General features: G+C 46.7%; 1 protein-coding gene across 1 annotated transcript; it reads right to left on the bottom strand.

Moving 5' to 3' along the window:
* Positions 1-4,224: 4,224 nt before the first annotated feature.
* LOC311619726 (thiol S-methyltransferase TMT1A-like) lies at positions 4,225-6,154 on the bottom strand (the record flags this gene model as incomplete). Its single annotated transcript, XM_084878264.1, has 2 exons — positions 4,530-6,154; positions 4,225-4,239 (listed from the first exon to the last, which is right to left on the bottom strand). The coding sequence occupies exons 1-2, from the start codon at positions 4,902-4,904 to the stop codon at positions 4,225-4,227; spliced, it is 390 nt and encodes a 129-aa protein (XP_084734390.1). The 5' UTR covers positions 4,905-6,154.
* Positions 6,155-11,491: the final 5,337 nt, after the last annotated feature.

Below are 11,491 nucleotides of genomic sequence, written 5' to 3'. Positions count from 1 at the left end.
CAATGCCATGATGGACATCCTCATGGAAATGTTTTTTCATGGGTTGTTTTCCAAAGGGTTGGCCTAATTTGTTTTTATTTTTTAATCCTCATCCAAGAGTATGTTTTTATTGATTCTGAGAGAGAAATAGAGAGACAGACACACACATTGATGTAGGAGAAACATTGATTTGTTGCCTCTCATACGGGCCTGACCGGGGATGGAACCTGTAATTGCGGTATGTGCCCTGACCAGGAATTGAACCCACAACTTTTTGGTGTACAGGATGATGCTCCAACCAACTGAACCACTCAGCCAGGGCAAGGGTTGACTTAATTTGAATGCTACACTCAAACCGAATTGGCATAGTATTATTTTAAAAATAACTGATACAAAAAGTATTTTGATTTAATTAGCATATATTTGAATATAAGTTCTGTTTTATTCAAGAAACATTTAAGGGTCACGTGCTATATACCAGGAATGATGGCAGGAATGGAAGATGCAAAATTATTTTTATTGTATAATTCAGTCAGAAATCCAACACCAAGATGACTGTGTTAAGGGCTGTCAGAGGCCTTGATTGGAATGCTGGGGGTGATGTCGGGGCAAATGCCAAGACAATGGGTTGGCTCAGTCAGCTCAGGAAAAATGTGATGTGGGGTGGATGGGATTCCCAGGTGTTGGGTGTGACAGTTAAGTTGTGTCTTAGTGCCAAGCTCTCACTTACCTATTCTGCTTTGTGGTGTGGAGTAGGCTTTGCCAACTGGCTCTGTTAGGATCTACCAATAGGGGGTGCCAGAGGGAGCCTGCAAGGCGTTTGCTGTCTGTGGGCTTCCTTTCTACTCGCTGCCCTGGTGAGCTCTGCCTGGCAATGGGTCTTCTCCCTGCCAACAGAGGGAGAAGACCTGTAGCACCGGCTGAATCCATTGGGCAGTTTTCCCAATACTCGGAGTATCAGCTTCACTGTGCCCTTCTAATCCGGGTTCTCCCCCGTGCCAGCCAGCCCCGGCTCCCTCCTCCGAGGTCTGTGCGTCAGACCCCCTCCTCTCAGTGTCCAAGCCTTACCAGTTCCAACCTCTTTCCTTTGTTCTCTCAGCCCTAGTTACGGCAGCTACTTCTGCCCGTCCCATGATATCCCAGGGTTTTCTTTTTACTCTTTCAACATCTCAGTCAACAGCTCTATGCCTAGTTAACAATTCTTTACATTGAATCCTCACTGTTCAAATAACCGGTGAGACTATTGTGTCCTTGTTGGAACCTGGCCAGCGGGCCCGTGGGAGCTGCAGAGCTGGCGGAGAGAACGCAGCCTTTTCCAGAGCATTCTGGCTCCCTCTTGCCAGGTCTTGAGGAGGAAGTGTCTCGCTGGGCCGAGGAGTTGTTGACGGGAGAAATTCCAGCGAGATGCCTGGCGGCTGCATGTTCCAGGAAGTCAAAGGATCTCCTGGGGATGGGAATCTGTTCAAAATAGTTGGTCTCCACAAACCTACATAAACACTTTGTCCGTTTGAGGCATTAAAGGGCCATAGGACAACTTTCATTTCAAGTCTAGTCAATAAGCATTAGTGAGCACCTGTGAGGTCAGAACATGGGTGAACGCAGAACACTGCACTCATTCTGACTGAGCCACATAGGGATATACAAAATCCACAACTCAAACATCCCCCAGTGGCCACACCCGGTGTTACAACTTTTTGTGGGCTCTCAGGTAACTCTCCCTTCCCACCAGTCCACAATAACTCACACGTCCTAATGCCCACGTCCACAAGCAAACTTTGTCTCCCCCCGCCCCGCCCAAGTAAAATGCCTTATTTACTGCAGTCATGTATTTCTTTCCTTTAAAAAAAAAATCTCAATTACAGTTGACATATAATATTATATTAGTACCAGGTGTACAACAGTGATTAGACATTTTTGTTATGTATTTCTGTGCTACTGTTTTTTGTATTAGGGTCCTATCTTTTTTAATGTGTCACTGATGAAGTTTTGAGTGTTGTGTCCCTTCCCCCAGTCTCCCCTCTTCCCCTAAGCCTTGTGGTTTTGGCCTTGCATAGTGTGGTGATTTTCAGGAATGCATATGTTACAGATGAACTGACTAAACCTAAGACAAAGAAAACACTAAGGGCGATGATTGCAGAATGCTTCTGAAGCCAGAAAGTAGGACAAATTGTAACTAACTGAAATAATAGAAAACTCATATATTGGTCTCTGCCCTTCACTCCTGGCACAAGGCTCTTAAAAACCCTTGTAAATTCCTATGTGAAAAGAGTGCTAGGAACATCTCTTATCCTAATATTTGTCTTTGTCCCGTGTCTGACACAGGGCCCCTAAAACCCTTGTAAATGCCCAAGTGATAAGAGCATTAGAATTGTCTTTTGTTCTATTGAGGCGACTGTGGCTGTGCTCGAGGATGGGGGCTGGTTACCAGAAAGACCAAGTCATGATTAGAAACTTGACATTTTTAGCTCCACCCTCCAACCTCAAGAGAGGGGAGAGGGGCTGGAAATGGACTTAATAATTCATCATACCTTGGTGACGAACCCTCCATAAAATCCCTATAGTATGGGGTTCAGAGAGCTTCCAGATTGGTGAACACATCCACAGTGGGAGGGTGATGTACCCTAACTCCACAAGGACAGAAGCTCCTGCACTGAGGACCTTCCCAACCTCATCCTATGTATCTCTTCATCTGGCTGTTACCATATCCTTTAACAAACTGATAAGTTTGAAGTCTTTGAATTGCTCTAGCAAATTAATAGATCCCAAAAAGAGGGTTATGGGGCCCTCAGATTTATGACTAATTGCTCAGAAGCATGAGTGACAGCTTGGACTTCCAGGGGGTGGGGGATTGAAACCGTAACCTGTGGGATCTGAGGTTATATCCAGGTAGACAGTGTCAGAATTGAGTTAAAGTATAGGATGCCTAGCTGGTGTTGTATAATTGCTTGGTGGAGAAAACCCAGAAGTGTCAGAAGTGAGTATTCTGTGTGAGCAGTAAAGAAGACACACAGGAAGAGAACTGTGAATTTAAAAAAATATATATTTTATTGATTTTGTACAGAGAGGAAGGGAGAGAGATAGAGAGTTAGAAACATTGATGAGAGAGAGTCATTGACTAGCTGCCTCTTGCACACCCCTTACTGGGGATATGCCCACAACCAAGGTACATGCCCTTGACCAGAATCGAACCCAGGACACTTCAGTCCCCAAGCCGACGCTCTATCCATTGAGCCAAACCGGTATCGGTGAGAACTGTGAATTTTTAACACACTAATTTAGACCTAAGAAAGTTGACTATTAAGCCAGCTATGAGAAAGAAGGGGGCTACGCAGAGAGAGCTTCAGAAATCTGCACGGGTTCTCCTGGAGTCCATTGTTGAATAATGAGTCTTGGGTGTGTAGAGTGACACTGGAGAAAGAATGACTGGGAGTTGTAAGCTGAACACTATACAGAGCTCATTCAAGTTACTACCAGTCAATGAGCAGCTAGGGAATTCAGCAGAGACCCCAGAAGGGTCATGCCCTAGTGAATGGGCTATATTAGTCCAGAGTAAAGACTAATCTAGACTCACCTTACCAGAGCTTAATATTGGAGGACTATGCTACCAAATCCCAAGACTTAATATAAAGAAAGCCACAGTAATCAAGAGTGTATAATATTGGTAAAGGATAAATATATAGATCAATGGAATGGTAGAATCCAGAGATAGACCCACCTGCAAGGAAAAGACCCAAAGGCTGACAATGGGATCCCAGTGGGTCTAAACGGGTAGTCAGACATCTCCCTGAGGGGTCCCAGATTGAAGAGGGTACAGGCTGGTCTAAGGGACACCCCCCTCCATGCACAAATTTCATGCACTGGGCCTCTAGTTATAGAGAATAAAGCAAGAAAGACTGAAAAGTCAAGTGTTCAAAGATGCAAAGGTGATGCCATCTGCAATGTCTTTGGAGAAACTGCTTTCTTTCCCTGCATACACCTTCCCCCCACCTCCCCAAACATTGAGTAATGACTATTACTGGAGAAAAGGGCTGGACAAAGGTGTGTGGCTAATTCTTGCTGCTACTTTTATGTTCAAAGTAAAAGCTAAAGAATGATGCCATAAGTAAAGATGTCTGTCTGTGCACTTACAAGTTCCCATTTATTGAGAAGAGATGCTCTGACATGCCCTATGGGGGATGCACCGTTCTCAACTTCAGAAAACTGGACTCTGTGATGGGCTAGAAGCCACCAGCGCAGTGGCATGGCCTAGATCTCCTTGACCTAGGAGTTAAGACACCCAGATTTTAGTTTTGTCCCTGCCACTTGTATGAGCTACGTGCTTTTGTGCAAGTCATCTAACCTCTCTGAAGCTGACTTCTTACCACAGAAATACTGTGATCCAGCACTTAATCAACATTCTCTAAATGTTTATTTTATGGATAATGAATAAATAAATGAATGAAGTAACTTGGCTGAGGTGACCCTTAGTGGAAGCCTACAAGTACTTAGCTTAACACACAGTGAAGATGAGTCCCTCCTACTTCCCTTCCCTCCACCTCCCTTCCCCGCACCTTCCTCTCCCCCCCTTCCATCCCCCCACCCCTCAGCACCCTGCGCACCTCCTGCAGGATGCGCTCCTGGTTCTGCACGGAGCACAGGACCAGCGTGCAGACCACCGCGTCCATGGAGCCGTCTGCCACCGGGCGCATGTCCTCGCCGGCCGCCACCACGAAGTGCTCAAACTGAACGTGCCGGTTCTCGGCGATGCTCTGGATCAGGAACTTCTCGAAATTGGGGTTGGGATCCACGCAGGTCACCCTGCACCCGGGCGGGTAGAATTGGAAGTTGGCGCCGGTGCCACAGCCCAGCTCCAGCAGGCAGAGCGCCCCCGAGGGGCTGCCGTGCTCCTGCAGGCTGCTGAAGAGCCCGCGCTTCATGCTCGCCATCTGCCTGTTGTACACCGACGTGAACCTCGCCAGGAAGAAGGGGAAGCATCTTTTGCAAATCCCTTTTCACAAGCCCAGGAAGTCCAGCAGGTACAAGGGGGACGCCAGGATGTGGCCAGCCAGAAAGAGAAGGTGGGAGAGGATTGCCCGTGTGCAGGAAACAGAGCCCAGAACCACAGGGATGGGAGACTAGGAGAGGGATGAGGGTGGCCGCACCACCATGGTAATGTCCGATTCAGTAGACCTCCTAGGAGTGCAGTCATCAGGTGAGGGATGAGTTGAGGGAAGTGATAGCTCGAACCCCAGTCTCCTTGGGTTCTTACCAGCAAGGAGAAGACAGGACGCCATGAGCATGTTCCAGCAGTCACCTGCCACAACAATAACGCCAACACCAGAAACATCTCCCATTTACAGAGCCTTTAAGTATATTTTATAACCTTGTCTACTTCAATACTTAAAAGCACCCATGGGAGAGACACTATTAATTCCCCGTTTTACAGAATCAGACACTGAGTCCCACAGAGGGTAGCTACAAGGTTGTGCAGCGGGGGAGAGGCAGTCTACGTAGAACCAGAGTCCACACCTTCATCCCGGTGTGCTGCAGGTGTCCCGGGGATGGCTGCTCTGTTAGGGAGAGTTACTATCATGCATGCAGGGTATAGGGAATAGGTCAGAACCAACCCACAGCATGTTTTTATCTATGAGACAGCCATTCCAATAGAGCCTGGCTAACTAGCCTTCCTGCCCACCTTTGAATATCCTTGTCCATCCTTGGTTTCTTCTTGCCATCAATGTAGAGGCATTTCTCCTCTGCACCAAGGCTGGCCTCACCTGGCCTCTTAAACGTACCCTCCAAGCCCTCTCCCTGCTCCATAAATGAGCTCCCCTTTCATATTTAACATCTCTCCTTCTGGTCTAGCTCCTTTCCCACTGCCAATATTTATGCTGCAGTAACTTTTTCCTTTAGCTTGCTTTCCACTCAAGTTAACATCTCATCTCACTTTCCTTTACTGTCAAACTTCATGAGAAATTGTAGTTGGCACTCCGTGTTTCCATGTCCTCACTCCGTCCAAACCTCAGCCTGCTGATGACTGGTTTCTACCCCCACAACTCCAATGAAAGTGCATGCAGACAGATGAGAAGGTGGTCAGAGGGAGGAGAGCAAGGCAGGGTGAGGGGACTAGGAAGTGATGACCAATGAATGGAATGGAACGCTGCATCTGAGGAGCAGAGGGAGGCTAGTGTCCAGGACACAGGTAGAGAGAGCCAATCCTCAGAGCCAATCCCGAGGGAGGGAGAAGAGGAGGGTGGGGAGGTAAGTTTGGGTGGGGGAAGGAAACTAAGGGAGTTTTTGCCAGATGGCCTTGATTTTCTCAGTGAGGAAGAATTTGTTTATTTTTTGCTCTGATACTTTTTGAGAGTGTAGGTGCAGGGTATAGGGTGGGGATAGAGAGTAGAGAAGCTTTACAGGAGCAACCAGGACAGCTGGGAGAGGTTGCTGAGCAAAGGCAGAGAGAAGGGCCCAGTAGCAAAGAGGGTGCAGCGGAGCCTGAGGACCTGATTTGGTGGCGGCACCAGATCTACAGGAGATGGTTTTCTTCACCGATGCTCTGCAGGTTAGAGCTTGCGTAGAAAAATTCAGTGTTTAGGCTGAATAGGCCTGGGTTTTTTTCCTGGTGGAGGAGACTGAAGGCTGAGGAGTCAGAGAGGGAGGGTCCAAGCTGGAAGGAAAGTCTGAGGGAAGGTGGTAGGTAGGGAGAAATGTAACAGTCAGGGTAAGGACTGAGGCTGCTGGTGTGGCTGAGGAACGCATTTGCTGAGAGGGAGAGATTACAAACAGCCCTTTAGTGTGAAAGACTTCAGAGATAAAGCAGTGTAGGGTCTAGACTCTAGAGTGTGGCCATGGACAGAGACAAGAGGAAAAGGATGGAGGTGAAAGTCATTGGAATTGCGGAGCTAAGGAACAATCAGGCTAAGATGCTGAGAGGTCAGCCACATGGAGAATGAGGGTGCCGGGTGGGGAGAAGCAGCAGGAACCAAGTGCCAGAGTCCCTGCTGAGGGTGAGGGAGTGGCAGGAGGTCAGGAAGTGATTGTGAGCTCAGCAGGGACCAGCTACAGAAGAGGATGCAGACACGGCATAAGTGGATAGCATGAATCTTGTAGGGCTTAAAAAAAAAATTACAGTGATTTATGCAATCAATATGTAAAGGTAAAAGCACAAACACTATGTATGGGATTTTATTCTTTTCAATGAATAGCATTCCTCTGAATGTATGCAGCTCAATTGATTTAATCACTCCCCATAGAAGAGAGTTTCTGTTGTTTCTGTTTCTCACTGATATAAAATAATGGCAGCAGAGACCACACGTTTGTGTGCACTTTGGATGAGAACATCTATAGGATAAGTCCCTGGCAGTGGAAATACTTGGTTAAGGACAAGTGTATTTGCCCTGGCTGGTGTGGCTCAGTTGGTTGAAGTGTCATCTGAACACTAAAAGGTGGTGGGTTTGATCCTCAGTCAAGGGTGCATGTTTCTCTTTCTCTTCTGTCCTCTCTCTAAACAAAACAAAACAAAACAAAACAAAACAAAACAAAACAAAACCACACAAGTGTAACCCATTTTGTTTAGATATGGACAAATGTCTTCAATTTTGACAGTTACTGCCAACTTTCCATCTGAAGAGGATGAGCCAGTCGATGACCCCATAAACAAAGGACAAAACTCTCTGTTATCCACATGCTAACCTCTGTGGGACTCAGTTTCCTCTTCTATAAAATGGGGGATAAATAGTGTCTATGCCATAGGGTTAGTGTGAGAATTAAGTGGGTAAAGAGGTGCAAAGTGCTTAAAACACTGCCAAACACATGTAAAGTAAGCACTAAGTAACCAGTAGCTCATATTCTTTCTTTGAACTTAAATCTTATTTTCAACTACAGTTTACATTCAATATCCTATATAATAAAGACACAATATGCAAATTGACCATCACTCCAACACACAAGATGGTTGCCCCCATGTTGTCAAAGATGGCTATCCCCAGGTGGACACAAGATGGCCACCACAAGATGGCCAGCAGGGGAGAGCAGTTGGAGATGACCAGGCCTACAGGGGAGGGCAGTTGGGGGTGACCAGGCCTGAAGGGGAGAGCAGTTGGGGGCAATCGGTCCAGCAGGGGAGCAGTTAGGCATTGATCATGCTGGCAGGGGAGTGCTTAGAGGTGATCAGGCTGGCAGGCAGAAATGGTTAGGGGCAATCAGGCAGGCAGGCAGGCAGGTGAGCGGTTGGGAGCCTTTAGTCCTGGATTGTGAGAGGGATGTTTGATGCCTGTTTAGTTAATCCAGCAGTTGGACATCCCCTGAGGGGTCCCAAATTGAGAGGGTACAGGCTGGGATGAGGGACACACACACAAACACACATATCCCATGCATAAATTTTAGTTGGCTGCCTCTAGTTATTTTATGTTAGTTTCAAGTGTGTATCATAGTGGCTAGACAATCATATACTTTACAAAGTGTTCTCCAGATATTTTAGTACCCAGTTGGCACCATACATAGTTATTACAATACTAGAGGCCCAGTGCATGAATTTGTGCATGGGTGGGGTCTGGCCGGCTTGGGGTCAGGCTGGCCAGCCTAGGGGGAAGGACCTGCTGGCCAATAACCCATGGTGGAGGTTGGCCGGTTAGCCCAGGGGGAGGGGTCATGGGTGATTGGCCAGCAGGTCCTGCCACTGATTAGGGTGGGAGGGCTGATTGGGGGAGGTGTCTGCCATGGGGAGGGGCTGTGGGCTGGCCTTCCCCGCATGGGATGGGGGGCCAATTGGGGGCCAGTGGCCTGGGGGAGGGGCCATGGATGGTTGGCTGGCTGGCCCTGCCCCTGATTGAAGTGCCGGGGGCGATTTGGGGTGGAGCTGGCTGGGGTAGGGGCCATGGGCCAATTGGAGTGGTGGGGCCCATCTGGGGTGGGACTGGCCGGGGGTAGGGCTGCAGGAGGTTGGCCAGCAGGTCACACCCCCAATTGGGGTTGGGGCAATCAGGGGCAGGACCAGCCGGGGGTAGGTGTTATGGGCCTATTGGGGTGATGGGGACCCATTGGGGGTGGGGCTGGCTGGGGGGTGGGGCTGCGAGAGGTTGGCTGCCGGCTCCATCCTCCTGATTGGGCCAGTTCACTGGCTGCAGTGGGTGTCATAGTGACCAGTCATTCTGGTCATTCAGGTATTCAGGTCTCTGGCTTTTTTTATTTTTAAAATATATTTTATTGATTTTTCTTTTTTACAGAGAGGAAGGGAGAGGGATAGAGAGCTAGTAACATTGATGAGAGAGAAACATCAACCAGCTGTCTCCTGCACATTCTCAACTGGGGATGTGCCCGCAACCAATATACATGCCCTTGACTGGAATCAAACCTGGGACCCTTCAGTCCACAGACCAACGCTCTATCCACTGAGCCAAACCAGTTTCAGCAGGTCCCTGGCTTTTTATATATATATATATTGTTGACTACATTTCCTATGCTGTACTTTACATCCTTGTAACTATTTTGTAACTACCAATTTATACTTCTTTTTTTTAAATATATATTTTATTGATTTTGTACAGAGAGGAAGGGAGAGAGATAGAGAGTTAGAAACATCGATGAGAGAGAGTCATCGATCAGCTTCCTCCTGCACACCCCCTACTGGGGATATGCCCGCAACCAAGGCACATGCCCCCGACCGGAATTGAACCTGGGACCCTTCAGTCCCCAAGCTGACGCTCTATCCATTGAGCCAAACCGGTCTCGGCCCAATTTATACTTCTTAATTTCTTCACTTTTTTCACCCAGTCCCCTAGTCTTCCTCCCCTCTGGTAACTAGTCTATTCTTTCTATCTGTGAGTCTGTTTCTATTTTGTTCATATGTTAATTTTGTTCTTTAGATTACAGGTGTAACTGGAATCATATAGTATTTGTCTTTCTCTGACTGACTTATTTCAGTTAACATCCAGGTTTACCCATACTGTCAAAAATGGTCAGATTCATTCCTTTTTTGTGGCTGAGTAATATTCCTTTGTATATATCTATCACAATTTTTTTTATCCACTAGTCTATTGATGGGCACTTGAGTTGCTTCCATATCTTGGCAATAGCTTATGTTCTTCATGCCTGTTGCTCATTTTTCTGTTGCAGTTGTCTTTTTCTTTTTTAAATTATTTAAAAAAATTTTTACAATATACAGAATAAATCTATTACCAGATTGTAGATAAAAATGATTAGCCATTTATATGCACTAAACATTAATATTTCAAGAATAAAGATTTTAAATGTAATAATACTAGTGGCCCAGGGCACAAAATCACATAAATAGGCTGCCTGCCACTCCCTCGGGAGCCGGTGGGAGCCGCAACGGGCCTGCAGGAGCTGGTGGGAGCACCACTTCCATGGGAGGGAGGCGAGAGGGAGTTGCCACCGCTGCCTGTGGGAGCTGGGGGGGAGGGGTAGGGACTGAGAGGTACTCCATGCATTTCCTGGTGACCAGTCACGCATGCAGCCCCGCCCACCCGCACATGCCTCGCTGCCCAAGCAGCCTCCTGCTGATTGGTCGTTATGTGGGCGTGATGACCATTTGCATGTTAGCCTTTTATTATGTAGGATTGTCTTTTTCTTATGGATTCATCTATTTAGGAAAGTAGCTTGTTGGCTGTCATACATGTTGCTTCCTTGTCTTTCATCATTTGACTTTTTAAAAAAAAGTATTACATTCCATGAAGAAATGTAGAATGATTCTTGTCGGACAAGCTCAAAAGAGTCAGAGACTTTGGCTAGAAATAAATGACAAAGATTTATTCCAGGATCTGAATGTTTGAAAATTGTAAACACAATTAGGCAATTCCTAAAATTTCCCAAAGGAGAAAGAATTTGTATAATAGCACATGTTTGGGGAAAACAAAAGTCTATCCTGCATTGTGAGCCTATGGGTTGGCTAAGGATGGCCATCTTCCAGATGTCCGGTGGTCTGCATAATGGTGCCAGGTGGTCTGGATAATGAAACATTCTTTCTTTAGCATGACAAGTGGTTATCTGTAAGAGATGTATGAACCTACAGCACACAAACATTCTTGACGTTCTTCAGAGGTTTATCTATAAAATTTAGGTATATCCAGGCATTAACACACCACTGAAAAGCCAAAAGTTTAAGTTTCACGCTTAGTTAAAGCAAGATGAGAATAATTTCTTCATGCCTCAACCTATTTGATTGTAATAATGTAGCAGCTTGACCATAGTAACTCCATTTTCTTTCTTCCTTCTTCTCCTCGGGTTTTTGTTATGACTACAAGTATCTGAATACCAAGATGATATAAACAAATCATGCCTTTTGTTTTCTTTAGAAACCAGAGGCAGTATATTAGGGGATGGACAATGAGCAATAGTTCTGACCATGCAGGAGGGAGCCAAAAAGAATGTCTTCCCCTCCTCTCCAGAGAACAGCAGCCAGTTTCGCCTGTGAGGACTGTGGGACCCCAGTCCAGGCAGGTTCAGAGAAGCCAAGCAGGGCTGAGGAGCTGGGGTTGCTTGTTTGTTCATAGCTGGGCCCAGAGGGCCCTGGGAA

This window comes from Pipistrellus hanaki (assembly GCF_964339955.1).
Source record: "Pipistrellus hanaki genome assembly, chromosome: 3".
Classification (NCBI taxonomy): Eukaryota; Metazoa; Chordata; class Mammalia; order Chiroptera; family Vespertilionidae; genus Pipistrellus; species Pipistrellus hanaki.
Note: the sequence above shows the minus strand (reverse complement) of the source record. Positions and strands in the feature narration are given on the sequence as shown.